Below are 19,390 nucleotides of genomic sequence, written 5' to 3'. Positions count from 1 at the left end.
AAATAGCCGAAAAGGTGGTCCCCCGTAAATCTGCCTAGAAACCCCTGACGTCACGCGCACTGCGAGCTGTGATTTGTCAGTGTGCCTCGCCCTCGTCCAATGAGGCCATTTCCCCTCCGCGTGTCCCTCCAGGCCTGCGTGTCTCTTTTTGTCCCCTCATTTCCCCCTTTTTGTCCCCTCTTTGTCACCTCCGCGCGCATTTTTAGCCCCTTAAAACCAACCCCGGCGGCCTTTTGAGGCGGATTCCCGTAACCAACATGGCGGCTGCGCCGTAACATCGCCACGGCGCATGCGCCACACACGCACCGAGGGTGGAAGCGTGTTCGGTGCCGTACAGTGAAACTGCGCATGCGTTACGTAAACGGAGGCGTCCCGGTATATAAGCGGCCGGGAAGCCCCGTAGCGCTCTTTTGCTGGGTCGGAGGAGAAGCGGCCGCCATGTGAGGCGATGGGGGGGGGGGCGCGGGAAAAGCGGGAATTTCCAGAGAAAAGAGGGAATTTCCTGGGAAAAACGAGCATTGTGAGGGGAGAAATGGGGTTTGGGAGGGGGAATGGGGATGGGGAAGGCAGCGGGGTGGGAATTTGGGCGGTGAAGGCCGGGAAAGGGGGGAAGTGGGGCTGGGAGCGCGGGGAGGGGGGGGCGATCACGGATTTATAAAGTTTAATTTTAAATTAAAGGTCTGGGGTGCGGCTGCTGGGATTTGGGGAGGGAAAGGGGGATGTGGAAAAGGTGGAGGGGGAAATAGGATTTAGAGTGGGGAAAAGGAGGGAAAAAAGGGGAATAAGAGCCGGAAAAGAGGAAAAACGGGGGGAAAATAGGAAAAAAGCTCCATAATGGGGAAGAAATTACTCGGAGGAGGAAAAGATGTTTCCTTGGGTTTTTTCCCACTTTTCACCGCTTTTCCCCCCACATTTTTCCCTTTTCCCACATTTTTCCTCATTTCCCCCCCCATATTTTTCCTCTCTTTTTCATACATTTTCCCTCGCTTTTTTCCCACTTTTTCTTCCCCTTTCCCCCGTATTTTTCCCATTTTCCCCACTGTGAAAAATGCTTATTCTGTGATTGGTTTTTTGCAAATGTTATAATAAATATTGTATGTGTAATGTTAGAAAGTCATGCTGTCAATTTTTCTAAGTAGTGTGATAAATGTCATTTTAAGTCACACCCTAACCCCTAACCCCTAACCCCAGTGGGGTTTTGGGGGTCCTGAAGGGAATTTTGGGCGTCCCAGGGGGGGTTTTGGAGTCCTGGGGAGAATTTTGGGTATCTCAATAGGTTTTTGGGAGGAATTTTGGGGTCCCAAAGAGAATTTTGTGGGTCCTGGGGAGGGTTTGGGTCCTGAAGTAGAATTTTGGGGGGTCCCAGGAGGAATTTCAGGGACCCTGATAGGAATTTTGGGGGTCCCAGCGGGGGTTTTTGGGTTCCCAAATGGAAGTTTGGGCGTTCCGGGAGGGGTTTTGGGGTCCCAAAGGGAATTTTGATGGTCTCAGGGGGGTTTTGGGAGGAATTTTGTGGGTCCCGACCAGAATTTTGAGGGTCCTGGGGGTGGGTTTGGGGTCCTGAAGGGAATTTTGAGGTCTCACAAAGTTTTTGGGGGGTCCCAGAAAGAATTTCGGGGACCCTGATGGGAATTTTGGGGCTCCTGGGGGGGGGGGGTTGGGGTCCCGAAGAGAATTTTGGGGGTCTCAGTGGGGTTTTGGGTCTCCCAGGAGGAATTTCAGGGACCCTGATGGGAATTTGGGGTGTCCCAGGGGGGCTTGTGGTGTCCTGGGGAGAATTTTAGGGGTCTCGGGGGTTTTTTGGGAGGAATTTTGGGGGTCCCGAGTGGAATTTTGTGTGTCCTGGGGAGGGTTTGGGGTTCTGACGGGAATTTTGGGGACCTCTGGGAGTTTGTGGGGGGTCCCAGGAGGAATTTCAGGGGTCCTAAAGAGAAATTTGGAGGTCCCAGAAGGTGTTTTGGGGTGACTAATAGAATTTTGGGGGTCCCAGTGGGGTTTTGGGGGTCCTGAAGGGAATTTTGGGCGTCCCAGGGGGGGTTTTGGAGTCCTGGGGAGAATTTTGAGGGTCTCAGGGGGTTTTTGGGTGGAATTTTGTGGGTCCCGAGTGGAATTTTGTGGGTCCTGGGGAGGGTTTGGGGTTCTGAAGGGAATTTTGGGGGTTTCTGGGAGTTTTTGGGGGGTTCCAGTAGGAATTTTGGGGTCCTGAAGGGAAATTTGGGGGTCCCAGGGGGGGTTTTGGGGTCCCAAAGGGAATTTCTGCATTTCAATAGAGTTTATTTTTACATTTTTCACATTTATATTCACATTCGGATTTATAATGTATATTGATATATAATTGTATTTTCATAATTCCTTACATTTATTCCATTTATTATATTTTATTATATTTTATATTTTTATACATATCTTAATAGATTGCTTACATATTTCTATAGTTAGATTTAGAGTTCTAAAAGGTTTGTATTGCTTAAAATAAAACCCTGCCTCTATCCAAGTAAAAATCTTAAAAAAAAATCTTTATTTAAACTCCGTTTAAATTTATTTCTATTTTTCGCATTTATAGTCAAATTTACATTTTAAATGTAGATTGATGTATGGTGTTATTCATAGTCTATCTCTGCCTAATACTATTTTTATTTCTATTTTATATTTTTATATATATATGTATACACTGAATTTATATTTCCGTATTTAGAATGATATCAAAATAAAATGTATATTCATACTTTTTCCACTAAAGTCCTCCATCTAACCAAATAAAAACAATAAAAAAGCCGTTTCTATAAACTATATAAATAATATTGTGGGTTCTTTGGTAATTTTGTTTTTTGTTTGTTTGGGGTTTTTTTGCGAATTTTTTGGAAAATTTGGGGATATCTGGGGAGGGCATTTTTCAGATTTTTTTTTTTTTTTTTTTTAACATTCGGGCAGGTTTAGGGGATTTTAGGGATTATTTGGGATTTTGGGGGTGTTTTTAGTCTGTCCTGAGAATTTTTTTTTAATTTTGGGGGATTTTTAATTGAGATTTCAGGAATTTGGGATGGATTCTTTGGGAGATTCGGAAAATTCTTGGGAAGTAATTTTATTTTTATGGGATTTGGGGAGGTTTGGGGCGATTTTTGGTTGATTTTTAGGGCATTTTTTAGGGACTTTGGGGTGGATTTTTGGGAGGATTTTTTTTTAGTGGGATTTTTGGGACGAATTTTGGGGGATTTGGGGTGCGGAGGGGACTTGGGGGGACTTGGGACTTTTGGGGTCCCCTAAATAGCCGAAAAGGTGGTCCCCCGTAAATCTGCCTAGAAACCCCTGACGTCACGCGCACTGCGAGCTGTGATTTGTCAGTGTGCCTCGCCCTCGTCCAATGAGTGCTCTCCCCTTCTTCGTCCACGCGTAAGTGGCCATTTCCCCTCCGCGTGTCCCTCCAGGCCTGCGTGTCTCTTTTTGTCCCCTCATTTCCCCCTTTTTGTCCCCTCTTTGTCACCTCCGCGCGCATTTTTAGCCCCTTAAAACCAACCCCGGCGGCCTTTTGAGGCGGATTCCCGTAACCAACATGGCGGCTGCGCCGTAACATCGCCACGGCGCATGCGCCACACACGCACCGAGGGTGGAAGCGTGTTCGGTGCCGTACAGTGAAACTGCGCATGCGTTACGTAAACGGAGGCGTCCCGGTATATAAGCGGCCGGGAAGCCCCGTAGCGCTCTTTTGCTGGGTCGGAGGAGAAGCGGCCGCCATGTGAGGCGATGGGGGGGGGGGCGCGGGAAAAGCGGGAATTTCCAGAGAAAAGAGGGAATTTCCTGGGAAAAACGAGCATTGTGAGGGGAGAAATGGGGTTTGGGAGGGGGAATGGGGATGGGGAAGGCAGCGGGGTGGGAATTTGGGCGGTGAAGGCCGGGAAAGGGGGGAAGTGGGGCTGGGAGCGCGGGGAGGGGGGGGCGATCACGGATTTATAAAGTTTAATTTTAAATTAAAGGTCTGGGGTGCGGCTGCTGGGATTTGGGGAGGGAAAGGGGGATGTGGAAAAGGTGGAGGGGGAAATAGGATTTAGAGTGGGGAAAAGGAGGGAAAAAAGGGGAATAAGAGCCGGAAAAGAGGAAAAACGGGGGGAAAATAGGAAAAAAGCTCCATAATGGGGAAGAAATTACTCGGAGGAGGAAAAGATGTTTCCTTGGGTTTTTTCCCACTTTTCACCGCTTTTCCCCCCACATTTTTCCCTTTTCCCACATTTTTCCTCATTTCCCCCCCCATATTTTTCCTCTCTTTTTCATACATTTTCCCTCGCTTTTTTCCCACTTTTTCTTCCCCTTTCCCCCGTATTTTTCCCATTTTCCCCACTGTGAAAAATGCTTATTCTGTGATTGGTTTTTTGCAAATGTTATAATAAATATTGTATGTGTAATGTTAGAAAGTCATGCTGTCAATTTTTCTAAGTAGTGTGATAAATGTCATTTTAAGTCACACCCTAACCCCTAACCCCTAACCCCAGTGGGGTTTTGGGGGTCCTGAAGGGAATTTTGGGCGTCCCAGGGGGGGTTTTGGAGTCCTGGGGAGAATTTTGGGTATCTCAATAGGTTTTTGGGAGGAATTTTGGGGTCCCAAAGAGAATTTTGTGGGTCCTGGGGAGGGTTTGGGTCCTGAAGTAGAATTTTGGGGGGTCCCAGGAGGAATTTCAGGGACCCTGATAGGAATTTTGGGGGTCCCAGCGGGGGTTTTTGGGTTCCCAAATGGAAGTTTGGGCGTTCCGGGAGGGGTTTTGGGGTCCCAAAGGGAATTTTGATGGTCTCAGGGGGGTTTTGGGAGGAATTTTGTGGGTCCCGACCAGAATTTTGAGGGTCCTGGGGGTGGGTTTGGGGTCCTGAAGGGAATTTTGAGGTCTCACGAAGTTTTTGGGGGGTCCCAGAAAGAATTTCGGGGACCCTGATGGGAATTTTGGGGCTCCTGGGGGGGGGGTTTGGGGTCCCGAAGAGAATTTTGGGGGTCTCAGTGGGGTTTTGGGTCTCCCAGGAGGAATTTCAGGGACCCTGATGGGAATTTGGGGTGTCCCAGGGGGGCTTGTGGTGTCCTGGGGAGAATTTTAGGGGTCTCGGGGGTTTTTTGGGAGGAATTTTGGGGGTCCCGAGTGGAATTTTGTGTGTCCTGGGGAGGGTTTGGGGTTCTGACGGGAATTTTGGGGACCTCTGGGAGTTTGTGGGGGGTCCCAGGAGGAATTTCAGGGCTCCTAAAGAGAAATTTGGAGGTCCCAGAAGGTGTTTTGGGGTGACGAATAGAATTTTGGGGGTCCCAGTGGGGTTTTGGGGGTCCTGAAGGGAATTTTGGGCGTCCCAGGGGGGGTTTTGGAGTCCTGGGGAGAATTTTGGGTATCTCAAGAGGTTTTTGGGAGGAATTTTGGGGTCCCAAAGAGAATTTTGTGGGTCCTGGGGAGGGTTTGGGTCCTGAAGTAGAATTTTGGGGGTCTCAGGGGGTTTTGGGGGGTCCCAGGAGGAATTTCAGGGACCCTGATAGGAATTTTGGGGGTCCCAGCGGGGGTTTTGGAGTCCCAAAGGGAATTTTGGCCAACCCAGGGGGAGTTTTGGAGTCCTGGGGAGAATTTTGAGGGTCTCAGGGGGTTTTTGGGTGGAATTTTGGGGGTCCCGAGTGGAATTTTGTGGGTCCTGGGGAGGGTTTGGGGTTCTGAAGGGAATTTTGGGGGTTTCTGGGAGTTTTTGGGGGGTTCCAGTAGGAATTTTGGTGTCCTGAAGGGAAATTTGGGGGTCCCAGGGGGGGTTTTGGGGTCCCAAAGGGAATTTTGGAAGTCCCAGGGGGGATTTTGCGGTCCTGGAGAGGGTTTTGGGTGTCCCAGGTGGCCCTGTGATGTCCTGGAGAGAATTTTGGGGGTCTCAGGGGGTCATGGGGAGGAATTTTGGGCGTCCCAAGTAGAATTTTGGGGGTCCTGGGGGGGTTTTGGGTTCCTGAAAACAATTCTGGGGGTCTCAGGTGGCTTTTGGGGGTCTCAGGAGGAATTTCAGGGGTCCTAAAGGGAAATTTGCAGGTCCTGGGGGGTGTTTTGGGGTCCGAAAGGGAATTTTGGGCATCCCAGGGGGGATTTTAGAGTCCTGGGGAGAATTTTGGGAGTCTCAGGGGGTTTTTAGGAGGAATTTTGGGGGTCCCGAGTAGAATTTTGGGGGTCCTGGGTGGGGATTTTGAGTTCCTGAAGAGAATTCTGGGGGGTCTCACAAAGTTTTTGGGGGTCCTAGGAGGAATTTTGGGGACCCTGATGGGAATTTTGCGGGTCTCAGGGTGGGTTTGGGGTCCCAAAGGGAATTTTGGGTGTCCCAGGGGGGGTTTTGGAGTCCTGGGGAGAATTTTGGGGGTCTCAGGGGGTTTTTGGGAGGAATTATGGGGATCCGAGTAAAATTTTGGGGGTCCTGGGGGGGATTTTGGGTTCCTGAAGAGAATTTTGGGGGTTTCAGGGGGCTTTTGGGCGTCCCAGGAGGAATTTCAGGGGTCCTAAAGGGAAATTTGGAGGACCTGAGGGATGTTTTGTGGTCCCAAAGGGAATTTTGGGCATCCCAGGGGGGGGTTTGGAGTACTGGGGAGAATTTTGGGGATCTCAGAGCATTTATAGGTGGAATTTTGGGGGTCCCGAATAGAATTTTGGGGGTCCTAGGGGGTTTGTGGGGTCCTGAAGAGAATTCTGGGGGTCTCAGGGGGCTTTTGGTTGTACGAGGAGGAATTTTGGGGACCCTGATGGGAATTTTGGGGATCTCAGGGGATTTTTGGGAGGAATTTTGGGGGTCCCGAGTAGAATTTTTGGCGTTCCAGGGATAGGTTTTGAGGTCCTGAAAAGAATTCTGGGGGTCTCAGGGGGCTTTTGGGGGTCCCAGGGTGGTTTTTGGGGTCCCAAAGGTAATTTTGGGTATCCCAGGGGGGGTTTTGGAGTCCTGGGGAGAATTTTAGGGAATCTCAGGAGGTTTTTGGGAGGAATTTTGGGGGTCCCGAGTAAAATTTTGGGGGTCCTGGGTGGGGTCTTGTGTTCCTGAAAAGAATTCTGGGGGTTTCAGGGGGCTTTTGGGCGTCCCAGGAGGAATATTTGTGAACCCTGATGGGAATTTTGGGGGTCTCAGGGGGTTTTTGGGAGGAATTATGGGGGTCCCGAGTAGAATTTTGGGGGTCCTGGGATAGGTTTTGAGGTCCTGAAAAGAATTCTGGGGGTCTCAGGGGGTTTTGAGGGTCCCAGGAGGAATTTTCGGGACCCTGATGGGAATTTTAGGGTTCCCAGGGTGGTTTTTGGGGTCCCAAAGGGAATTTTGGGTGTCCCAGGGGGGGTTTTGGAGTCCTGGGGAGAATTTTGGGGGTCTCAGGTAGTTTTGGGAGAAATTCTGGGGGTCCCGAATAGAATTTTGGGGGTTCTGGGGGGGGTTTTGGGGTCCTGAAAATAATTCTGGGGATCTCAGGGGGCTTTTGGGGGTCCCAGGAGCAATTTTGGGGACCCTGATGAGAATTTTGGGGGTCCCAGGGTGGTTTTTGGGGTCCCAAAGGGAATTTTGGGCATCCCAGGGGGGTTTTGGAGTACTTGGGAGTATTTTGGGGGTCTCAGGGGGTTTTTGGGAGGAATTTTGGGGGTGCCGAGTAAAATTTTGGGGGTCCTGGGTGGGGTTTTGGGTTCCTGAATAGAATTCTGGGGGTTTCAGGTGGCTTTTTGGCGTCCCAGGAGGAATTTCATGGGTCCTAAAGAGAAATTTGGAGGTCCTGGGGGGTGTTTTGGGGTCCCAATGGGAATTTTGGGCATCCTAGGTGGGGTTTTGGACTCCTGGAGACAATTTTGGGGGTCTCAGGGGGTTTTTGGGAGGAATTTTGGGGGTCCCGAGTAGAATTTTGGGGGTCCTGGGGTAGGTTTTGAGGTCCTGAAAAGAATTCTGGGGGTTTCAGGGGGCTTCTGGGGGTCCCAGGAGGAATTTTGGGGACCCTGATGAGAATTTTGGGGTCCCAGGGTAGTTTTTGGGGTCCCAAAGGGAATTTTGGGTATCCCAGGGGAGGTTTCTGAATCCTGGGGAGAATTTTGGGGACCTCAGATTTTTGGGAGAAATTTTGGGGGTCCCAAATAGAATTTTGGGGGTCTTTTGGGGGTTTTGGTGTCCTGAAGGGAATTTTGGGGGTCTCAGGAGGTTTTTGGGGATCCCGGGGGGGTTCTGTGGTTCTATATGGAATTTTGGGGGTCCCAGGGGGATTTTTGGGGCTCCTGAAGGGAATTTTTGGATTCCCAGGGCTGTTTTTCGGGGATCCCGCTGGGTTTCTTTGGTGGTACCGGGGCTGTTTTTGGGGGATTCCGCTGGGTTGTTTTGGGGGTCCCGGGGGTGGTTTTGGGGTCCCCCTCTCACCAGTCCATGGACGCTTCCACTCCCCGGTTCCCGGTCAGCGCCAGCGCCTTCGCCCTGCGGGACCGGGGGGCTCCTGGTTATTTTTGCGGGGTTCCCGGGAGGGTCCTGTTATAAGTTGAGGCGAATAATTTGATTTAGCCTTTTAAGATCAATTAATAATTTTATTAATTACAGCAAGCGATAGCAAGCAAAACAGCGCTGGGTTCAGCTGGGAGCCTGGCTCCGCCAAAAGCTGACAACCTTTCCTTCTCTTCAGTCCCTTTTTATCTTGCATGAGTGGGGGTGATGAGTCTCGTTCCACCGTGGTTATCAGTCCCAAAAACAATGGATTTCACAAGTGGGGTGGTGTGTCTTCTTCCACTTCGGTTTATCAGTTTTCAGCAACAATGGGTTTCCACTGCGGTTATCAGTTCCAGCCAGTCCTGCAAAATCTTTCACAATCTTTGTTTGTGGTTACCAGCCAAGCCTGCAAATTCCATGTCCCGACTTCCCCCCCTTTTATCCTAATTTCATACTTTTGATGAACAAACAAGTCAATGCAGTTTCTCACAGTCCTGAGGCGTCCCGGGAGTCCCGGGGTCTCCGGGGCCTTTCCGTGTCTATCCCCGGCCCCCCCCTCCAATAATCCCATTCCCGGTCCCGGTGCCGTTACCGGGTCCACTCCGGATGCTCCCGCCCGCCCTCCCCCGTTGTCCCCGGCCCTCCCCCGGTGTCCCAACGGTGCCAGCGCCTCCAGGGCGAGCCCGGGCCCGGTCCCACCGCCCTCCGCCATCACGGCGGCACCGGGCTCGCGACGCGTGGAGGACGACGGCCGGCGCGAGACAGAAATGCAGAAAGCGTTACGGTACGGACGGCGGCCTCCGAGGGATAAAAAGCCTCAACTGCGTTCTCGGACGGACGGCGTCTAGAGAGGGAGAGATATCCTAAAATGCGTTGTGGTACGGACGGCGGCCGTACTGGGACAAAAAGTCTAAACTGCGTTCTCGTACGGACGGCGGCCGTACTGGGACAAAAAGTCTAAACTGCGTTCTCGTACGGACGGCGGCCGTACAGGCACAGAAAGCTTGAAATGCGTTCCGGTACGGACGGCGGCCGTACAGGCACAGAAAGCTTGAAATGCGTTCTCGTACGGACGGCGCTCGTACAGGGACAAAAAGTCTAAACTGCGTTCTCGTACGGACGGCGGCCGTACAGGCACAGAAAGCTTGAAATGCGTTCTCGTACGGACGGCGCTCGTACAGGGACAAAAAGTCTAAACTGCGTTCTCGTACGGACGGCGGCCGTACAGGCACAGAAAGCTTGAAATGCGTTCTCGTACGGACGGCGGCCGTACAGGGACAGAAAGCTTGAAATGCGTTCCGGTACGGACGGCGCTCGTACAGGGACAAAAAGTCTAAACTGCGTTCTCGTACGGACGGCGGCCGTACAGGCACAGAAAGCTTGAAATGCGTTCCGGTACGGACGGCGCTCGTACAGGGACAAAAAGTCTAAACTGCGTTCTCGTACGGACGGCGGCCGTACAGGCACAGAAAGCTTGAAATGCGTTCCGGTACGGACGGCGCTCGTACAGGGACAAAAAGTCTAAACTGCGTTCTCGTACGGACGGCGGCCGTACAGGCACAGAAAGCTTGAAATGCGTTCCGGTACGGACGGCGCTCGTACAGGGACAAAAAGTCTAAACTGCGTTCTCGTACGGACGGCGGCCGTACAGGCACAGAAAGTTTGAAATGCGTTCTCGTACGGACGGCGGCCGTACAGGCACAGAAAGCTTGAAATGCGTTCTCGTACGGACGGCGCTCGTACAGGGACAAAAAGTCTAAACTGCGTTCTCGTACGGACGGCGGCCGTACAGGCACAGAAAGCTTGAAATGCGTTCTTGTACGGACGGCGGCCGTACAGGCACAGAAAGCTTGAAATGCGTTCTCGTACGGACGGCGCTCGTACAGGGACAAAAAGTCTAAACTGCGTTCTCGTACGGACGGCGGCCGTACAGGCACAGAAAGCTTGAAATGCGTTCCGGTACGGACGGCGCTCGTACAGGGACAAAAAGTCTAAACTGCGTTCTCGTACGGACGGCGGCCGTACAGGCACAGAAAGCTTGAAATGCGTTCCGGTACGGACGGCGCCCGTACAGGGACAAAAAGTCTAAACTGCGTTCTCGTACGGACGGCGCTCGTACAGGGACAAAAAGTCTAAACTGCGTTCTCGTACGGACGGCGGCCGTACAGGCACAGAAAGCTTGAAATGCGTTCTCGTACGGACGGCGGCCGTACAGGCACAGAAAGCTTGAAATGCGTTCTCGTACGGACGGCGGCCGTACAGGCACAGAAAGCTTGAAATGCGTTCTCGTACGGACGGCGGCCGTACAGGCACAGAAAGCTTGAAATGCGTTCCGGTACGGACGGTGGCCGTTCAGGGACAAAAAGTCTAAACTGCGTTCTCGTACGGACGGCGGCCGTACAGGCACAGAAAGCTTGAAATGCGTTCTCGTACGGACGGCGCTCGTACAGGGACAAAAAGTCTAAACTGCGTTCTCGTACGGACGGCGGCCGTACAGGCACAGAAAGCTTGAAATGCGTTCCGGTACGGACGGTGGCCGTATATGGACAAAAAGTCTAAACTGCGTTCTCGTACGGACGGCGGCCGTACAGGCACAGAAAGCTTGAAATGCGTTCTCGTACGGACGGCGGCCGTACAGGGACAGAAAGCTTGAAATGCGTTCTCGTACGGACGGCGGCCGTACAGGCACAGAAAGCTTGAAATGCGTTCCGGTACGGACGGTGGCCGTTCAGGGACAAAAAGTCTAAACTGCGTTCTCGTACGGACGGCGGCCGTACAGGCACAGAAAGCTTGAAATGCGTTCTCGTACGGACGGCGCTCGTACAGGGACAGAAAGCTTGAAATGCGTTCCGGTACGGACGGCGGCCGTACAGGCACAGAAAGCTTGAAATGCGTTCCGGTACGGACGGCGGCCGTACAGGCACAGAAAGCTTGAAATGCGTTCTCGTACGGACGGCGGCCGTATAGGCACAGAAAGCTTGAAATGCGTTCTCGTACGGACGGCGGCCGTACAGGCACAGAAAGCTTGAAATGCGTTCTCGTACGGACGGCGCTCGTACAGGGACAAAAAGTCTAAACTGCGTTCTCGTACGGACGGCGGCCGTACAGGCACAGAAAGCTTGAAATGCGTTCTCGTACGGACGGCGGCCGTACAGGCACAGAAAGCTTGAAATGCGTTCCGGTACGGACGGTGGCCGTTCAGGGACAAAAAGTCTAAACTGCGTTCTCGTACGGACGGCGGCCGTACAGGCACAGAAAGCTTGAAATGCGTTCTCGTACGGACGGCGCTCGTACAGGGACAAAAAGTCTAAACTGCGTTCTCGTACGGACGGCGGCCGTACAGGCACAGAAAGCTTGAAATGCGTTCTCGTACGGACGGCGGCCGTACAGGCACAGAAAGCTTGAAATGCGTTCTCGTACGGACGGCGCTCGTACAGGGACAAAAAGTCTAAACTGCGTTCTCGTACGGACGGCGGCCGTACAGGCACAGAAAGCTTGAAATGCGTTCTCGTACGGACGGCGGCCGTACAGGCACAGAAAGCTTGAAATGCGTTCCGGTACGGACGGCGCTCGTACAGGGACAAAAAGTCTAAACTGCGTTCTCGTACGGACGGCGGCCGTACAGGCACAGAAAGCTTGAAATGCGTTCTCGTACGGACGGCGCTCGTACAGGGACAAAAAGTCTAAACTGCGTTCTCGTACGGACGGCGGCCGTACAGGCACAGAAAGCTTGAAATGCGTTCCGGTACGGACGGCGCTCGTACAGGGACAAAAAGTCTAAACTGCGTTCTCGTACGGACGGCGGCCGTACAGGCACAGAAAGCTTGAAATGCGTTCTCGTACGGACGGTGGCCGTTCAGGGACAAAAAGTCTAAACTGCGTTCTCGTACGGACGGCGGCCGTACAGGCACAGAAAGCTTGAAATGCGTTCTCGTACGGACGGCGCTCGTACAGGGACAAAAAGTCTAAACTGCGTTCTTGTACAAACGGTGGTCGTGCAGGGACAAAAAGTCTCAAATGCGTTGTCGTACGGCCAGCGGCCGGCGTGGGACAGGAAGCCGCTCGCGCCGCCGCTATCCTCGGCGCCGCGGAGCCGCCTCCAGCCCTCCCCTCACTCACAGACACCGCCCCGCTCGCCGCTCGCTGCCGCCCCTCGCCCTTCCCGCCCCGTCTCGGTGGTTTTTGGGCCGGTCTGGCCCTTCCCGCCCCGTCTCGGTGGTTTTGCCGGGCGCTGGCTGGGGGGCTGCAGTACCGCTCTCTGTCCACAAGGCGGCAGCACTGCCGCCCGCCACCGTCGGGGGCCGCCGCTCGCCTCGGGGCCGCGGGCGGGGCCGGCGGCAAAAAAGAACGGGCGCCGTCCCCTGCGGAACGTCCTCGGTAGCAAATGCCCCGAAACATCTCGCGCGGAAAAGAACGCCAACAAAAAAACCCTGCCTGTAACCCAACAAGAACCAAAAGAAAAAACCTTTTCTTTTAAACTGCATTTCAATGTATTTTAGTTTTGTATTTTTCATATTTATATTCACATTCGGATTTATAATTCGGATTTAAAGGCCGGCAGGGGAGGGAAGAGGGACGGGGCACAGAGGAGGGAGAGAGGGGGAATGGAACGGAGTAGCGGGGCAGGGACAGGATAGGAAGGAGCCGGGTTTGGGGGGGACACGGAAACGGGGGAAAGAGAGGTAACTGAACACCTATTATCGCCTACACCCGCCTCCATTCGCTCGGCTCCCTCCGCCCGGCCTCGGCTATTTCCGGCTCACCCATTTCTCGAGGGCAGCTCATTCCACGGCACACAAATTGCTGCCCCTAAAAGGCTTGCGGCTCTTTCAAGACATAGAACTGTAATTCAACTCTCAGGACACAGCTGATGGCTCCTTTAGGACAAGAGTAGTTACATCTAAAAGCAATTCCTCATTTTGCATCTCCTTTTTATTTAACCCCCCCCAAATCCCATACATATCACAAGGAATGTACAGTTCCGGTTTCCCCCGCACCCCCGTACGCTATTTGTACAAAGGACCTGGGGCAGCACACAGCCGGGATTCCATCGAATAAAGTCCGGTTTACATTTCAAAGGTTCTCGCTCTGGCACTGCATGTTTGCCGATGGGCACTGGCACACTCAACTACCCTCATGGCCACATTCCAGAACAATGTGTTAGAATTCCGAGAGAGTTCCCAATAAAACTCAGGTATAATCACTGAGCAGAAAATCCTTTGGGCTTTAGTTCCATCTCTCACCTGTTACAAGCAGAGGGAAGGTGGCCTCGCAGTGATTTCAGCTCCCGTCCAAGTCCCCAGTCACTATCTCTGCATCATTTCACCTCAATGCCCACAGTCCCGTTCTCAGTTCTACAGTTTCTTTTCCATTTTCTCTCAGGATCCCAGCCCTGCAGTCCATTTCTTAGCCGCACATTGATTTTGGCTCCAGCCCTACAGTGGCCATCAGAGAGGCTGACAATATCCCGGCTTCGCCAGGGTTTTCAGGCACAATGTTACAGCCCCCTTTTTGTTCCTCACATCAAGTCCCATTTTAAGTCACAATACTCTGCCCCAGCATCACTGTCACAGCCCTGCGGTGATTACAGTGAGCAAACCGTCCTGCAACACAGCTTCTTGTGCTTCAGTGCTTCTGGGTTTTTGTACAGATTTATTGGAATTTAGCCTTATAAAAATCATCTGGCATGACTTAACATTAACTCAGAAATTCCAGTGCATCACGTATCATATATATAGACAGGGGGAGAGAGAGAGAGAGAGAGAAGAAGCTGCAGTTTTTAATATTTATTTTTTGCACAAACACCCCCCCCCCCCCTAAACTTCCAAGCAATTTTGGGCTGTAACTTTCCTTTTTGGGAAGGACACTACCTAACCCCTGGCATACCCTACTCACCTTCTCCTCCACTGCATCTTCACTCTCCAAGTGACATGGAGGTGCCCAAAATAACATCATCACCCGCAGATTGCAATTCCCTCCCTTCTTACTTGTCCCCAAAGAAGGCAAAACCAAACCAAACTACCCTGGACAGCAGCCCCGGACAGAAGCATGTTGCTTTAATAATTGTATTTACATATGTAACTCGCCCCTCCAAAAGGGGCACCTTCTAGAAAAATAAAGGGAGGCCAGCCCCCCCAGTGTTTTAAGTTCCTGCCCAGTTCCCGTCTCACAGGCTGGCAGCTGCCCCACAGCAAAAGGGTAGTGTGTCCGAGGATGGTGCCTCGTCTTCCTCTCGGGCTCTTCTCTGCCTTATTCTTCCTCTGTTCCCGCGCTCCAGCTAATGCCGGGTGTCTCATGCCTTCCCTGTGATGCTCCTGCTCCAGGGAGATCACCCTGTGAGGCTAGAGAACACGGCTGTATTGTGATCGGAATCTGTGCTCAAAGACCGACCACGACAGTTCCAGCCCTCTCGGTGGTGCTGCACGTCTCACTGGCATGTCAATGAAACCCCGTGTAAATGGTGAGATTTTTAAGAGTAACGCGAGAAAAGATTTTTTGTTATCCTGCTCTCTCATGGCTGTGGCTGCAGGGAGAGCAGCTCCAACGTGTATAAACACACACTGCACACAAAGAAAATAAGAACCAAAACTCCCTAAGAACCATGACTACAGGACCAGACATACAGTCAGGACCCACATCTGGAGTTCAGCAGAAACAGGGAGACATCGCCCGATCCAAGGCCGGTACCGCACTGTATTTTGAACTCTAGTGCGCAGTAGAACGCTCCTAATGATACAGATACGGCATTTTGTGACCTCCAGAAGCACGGGGCAAGTGCCGCGGGAAGGAGCCGGGGGGTGCACGGCACAGGCAGCTTCCTCTCTGGGACCGCTTCCTCCTCGCGGTTTGAGCACGCCCTGCTGCAGAGACCGCGGCGATGCAGAGGCGGTAGCGGAGCGCTGGCACCAGGCTGAGCCCGGCGGCGCCGGCAGCGAGCCCGGCGCGGACTACAAGTACCGTGAGCTCCCGTGCGGGTCCCGGACGCGCGCGCGGAGTCGCACTACAGGTCCCACAATACCTCCGCCGCCTGGTGTCTCCGCTCCGGTCCCGATTTAAATCCAGGCAGTGAGGAAAATGGCGGTGCGGGGCTGAGTGTGGGGGAGATGGAGATGTAGCTGAGCTTTGGCTCATTTCCCAGGTGAGCGCGGTTCGGGGGGAGGGAATGAGTAACGAGTGGAGAGAGGGGAGTCTCGCGTTTCCCTGCTCCTAGTGCTGAGGCGGGACTGGGATGGCCGAGGGAGCGCTGCCCCTTGCCGGGGAAGGGAGAAGCTTGGGGGTGGCCTTGACGGACGGCTCTTTTCTGTCCTTCGCCCCCCTCCTCAATATAAACGTGGCTCCCTGAGGGGAGGAGGAAGAGGAGCGTAGATAGGCTGTGTGTGAGGAGTATTCCCAGGGCTGGAGATGAGGGGATTCCCCGGGCAATGTGTGGCTGCCTTTACCTCTTTCTGGCTATTGTAACTTTATTGGCGACTGAGTTTTGAAGGGGCATTCCTGGGGCAGTGGCGACGAATTGATGCGTGGACTGAAGGCTTCCCGTGTCGCCGTGTGATGAATATCTTCAGTGTGGTGATTTTGGGTGGAGGTTCCTCGTAGAATACAAAGAGACCTGAGGTCGCTGTGGACTTGGGTTTAGAATCGTCTGACCCACGGTTTCTGAGCAGAGGCAGGGTGTGGGTGAAATACCTCGGTTAGAATGGCCCTCGCCATCATTCATCTGGGTTTACCTGGTACCGAGGCGGTTCCAAAGACCTTGATATCCGCATTCTCCTGGTCATCCTGTAGTCTCGGTAAGTTTTAGAGCTGACTTCTCTTGTCTACTTCTTATCTCTGGTAGTAAGAAAAGGGATAAAAAACACTGGAACTGAACCACGTCTCTTACCCATTTCTGCCTCGTAGCTGTAATAAAACTGTTATTGACGGGTGGAGATGAGATTTCCCCCCACCCCCGCCTCGGGTCGCATGCCACTTTAGGTGTTACTGTTTCTGGGATATAAATAGGGTGATTATGAGTTAGAATGTAGCGTGAGGTTGAGGTAACTCCCACCATTCTTTTTCTTTGGTTCTAAAGTTAGTTGTGTTTGTGGTTTCTGCTCCTATTCCTAAGCACAGTCAAGTTTTCCTTTAAAAGTGAAGCTTCTCAATTTGTCAGCTCATATTCAGACTCATTTAAATCCTCAGTATCTTCTTCCTCTTTTAGATAGAAGTTAACAGAAAATAGTATGTTGGCGTCTAACTGAAATAGCAAGACAAAACAAAAGGAAATCTGAACGTGTGAGGGACGGCAAATTCAGTTAAAATGGATTCTTATAATAAGCTTAAAATTTTATCATCACTATTATAAGAATAAATATTTTCTCATGGAATATTTCCATCTTAAAATGTTCTGCTTCACATTAAGCAAAGTTGTATGTTCTGAATACAAAATGTAGCTTCATAGAAACGGTGTATGAGTGAAAACCAGACAATAAAAGATAGGGCTGAGAAGAAACAGAAAAAAATGGGTGCTTTTTGGGGGGTTTGGGCTTTTTGTTTTGTTTTAGTTTTGTTACTTTTGTTTTTTAAACAAGATCGTGCATTATAACATGCAGTAATTACATTTACTGTTAACTGCTGTTCAATTGTTACCGCTGTTCAACTGTTATAAAGAATTTCCTTCAACTCTGTTACTACTACTTTTTTTTTTTTTTTTTAATTTTAACTAATACCGGTGGATTTGATGGATTCACTGCTGACATGTGAAGATAGAGGCTGTGGGATACAGGAAGTCATAGACAAAATAAACCCAGCATTCAGCCTCACTTTTAAGTACCTCTCCTGATTATATTGTTCTGTTGCCAGTCTGATTTTATTTGGAATATGACTTGCATGCCTTTTGGGCTCACCTGTGCCTTTGTGTTTCTTTTAACTGTTCCTTTGAGGCCTTTGTTCATCCTGGCTGTGGATTTATTAGCTTGGAAGTTTTGCATTGCCAAGTTACCGATTTTGGGGCTTGTTTTGTTTTGTTTTTGGATTGTATTACTGATGTATACCCTAACATACAGCTGAGACGAAATGCAGATTAGGAAGAAGAAGCAAATCCATATTACAATAGAATCTTATCTTTTGATCATGGCGGGGTTTATTTATTAATAATAGACAAGAAAACACAATCACAAACCCTTCATTATTAATATCTCTGGTACAGTTTCATAGAAAAGTGGGATGTTTTTATTTTTTCAAGAATTCTGGGAAATAAAAGGTGTCTTGATTATATTTGCCTGCTAAATTAAGCTATTTGTCGCATGTGAAAAGGTATTGGACACTACAGTCTGACACTACAGGCTTCTTCAGCTCCTGCATTTAAATGAGTCTCTCTTGAAAAGGTGATCTTAAACGACTATACCATACAAGTTCTTTTGCATTTCATGTTCAAGGTTTTTGGGTATTCACAAATACCTTAAATATTTTTCTGACTTGTTTTAATAATAAAAAAAATGGAGAAGAGTGGGAGGGGAGGAATTAATAAAGGGGAGGAATCCTTTATGCCAAGGATATCTGACCTGAATGCTGGGGCAGTCTGCGTATGCAGTTTATTTTTGTTTGTTTTTCCCCCTTTTGCCCCTGGCTAAATCTATTGATATTTCTAGAGGTAGTGTATTAGGAAAGAGGCAATTGTAAAAGAAATTAACTGGTACTATTTAAATTTGCTATGGAATGTATTTCCACTCACTGTGGTTTTGTATGCTGCATTTAGTTGAGTGATGGCACATCAAATTATTTTGTGCATCATATAAATGGGAGGTATATTTCAGATGGATCCTGTTACTTTAATAATACTTAATTGGTGACTTCTTAAATTTACAGTTATGAATAAACTGGTTTTTGACAAGTGAAACAAAATTACCTTGCCTTCAATCTGTTGAAGGATATTTAGTCTTTTGTGTACTGTTTGTCTAATAACAGAATGCCCTGCCTCACTGAAACATCCCAAAGTGATTGAACAGGTAATGTAACAGGGATTGCATAGGGTGACTTTAGTTGCCGTATCTGTTAATTGAAGGATTAAGTAAAAGATAGAACTAAACTATTTACTTGCAAAAAATCCCAGTGAAATACATGTTCTCTCCAGTATTTTGGGGAAATGATTGTTCAGAACAGTCAGTCAGTTGTTCTCTGTTCATTCTGTGTTGGTCCAAAGAACTTGATAAATCTAAATCAAAGATAGCATTCCTCTGGTTTTGCTTTGTGCACTCAGTTTGTAATTCTAACACTTTGCCAGTTGCCCTATATAGTATATGAACATTTTAACATTTCTGTGTTTTTTCATCACATTCTCTGGAGGCTAGTAAGGTACAGAAAAAGGTAAACTATGCTACTTGCCTTTTGCTGCTACGTGTGTTTGAGGGGGTAGCATTCTATGTGGATAAACTTTTTCTAAAACCGTTTTGACAGACGTCTAGAAGGAGCATACATGTGTGCGCACATAAACAATCAGAATATGGAAATGCTACATTGTTTTTTTTGAGTCTTATGGAAGAACTAGTAAAGGTTCAAAAATTAATTTCTTGTGTTAATAATGACAACTTTAAAATGGTTTTCTATTTTTGGCAGCTTACATCTTAAGGAAATTATTTCAAACAAAAATTTGCAATATCTTTGCCAGTGATTTGGATAGGCTTTTCAGACATCTTCTCCTATAATAATTTTTCATTCCCCATAATGGCTAGGCTAGAGAGGTTAGGAGGAAATAGGGAATTAGGACTTAGTTTGCAGGGTTTTTTTTTTGTGCTCGGTCCATCTTTGCTGCTGCAATGAGCTAAAGCAGACATAGCAGCATCTTTTGTTATAGTACCCTCCTAGTTTTATATTCTATGGCAGCCTTTTTGATGTTCAGAGTAGAGATTTCTGGCTCAATGGGCAAGACGTCAATCAGCACATTGCTTAGCATTCTTAGGTAGTAATTGAAAGAATCCCCTCCTAATCAGTGTTTCAAGTA

The 19,390-nt window shown here is 49.8% G+C and overlaps 1 protein-coding gene and 1 long non-coding RNA gene across 20 annotated transcripts in view; one reads left to right on the top strand and one right to left on the bottom strand.

The window, feature by feature from the left end:
- Positions 1 to 8,495: 8,495 nt before the first annotated feature.
- Positions 8,496 to 9,349, bottom strand: LOC144247143 (uncharacterized). Its single transcript, XR_014949721.1, has 2 exons — positions 9,208 to 9,349; positions 8,496 to 8,786 (listed from the first exon to the last, which is right to left on the bottom strand). It is a non-coding gene; the product is annotated as an uncharacterized LOC144247143 (long non-coding RNA).
- Positions 9,350 to 15,216: 5,867 nt separating this feature from the next.
- The window catches only part of NCOA3 (nuclear receptor coactivator 3), a 68,829-nt gene continuing 64,655 nt past the window's right edge, over positions 15,217 to 19,390 (top strand). For 4 of the 19 annotated variants that reach the window (XM_085558366.1, XM_085558360.1, XM_085558367.1 and 1 more), the window contains exon 1: positions 15,278 to 15,553. Coding sequence is in view for 5 of the 19 variants with exons in the window: in XM_085558373.1 (XP_085414499.1) it covers positions 16,109 to 16,202 (94 nt within the window). In the remaining 14 variants the exon portion in view is untranslated. Of the gene's footprint in view, positions 15,554 to 15,626; positions 16,203 to 19,390 lie in introns of those variants that run through there. The other 15 variants (XM_085558369.1, XM_085558370.1, XM_085558359.1 and 12 more) reach the window with 9 other exon arrangements.

This window comes from Lonchura striata, chromosome 20 (genome assembly GCF_050655825.1).
Source record: "Lonchura striata isolate lonStrDom1 chromosome 20, ASM5065582v1, whole genome shotgun sequence".
In the NCBI taxonomy this organism is placed as follows: Eukaryota; Metazoa; Chordata; class Aves; order Passeriformes; family Estrildidae; genus Lonchura; species Lonchura striata.
This window is presented reverse-complemented; position numbering and strand designations above follow the sequence as displayed.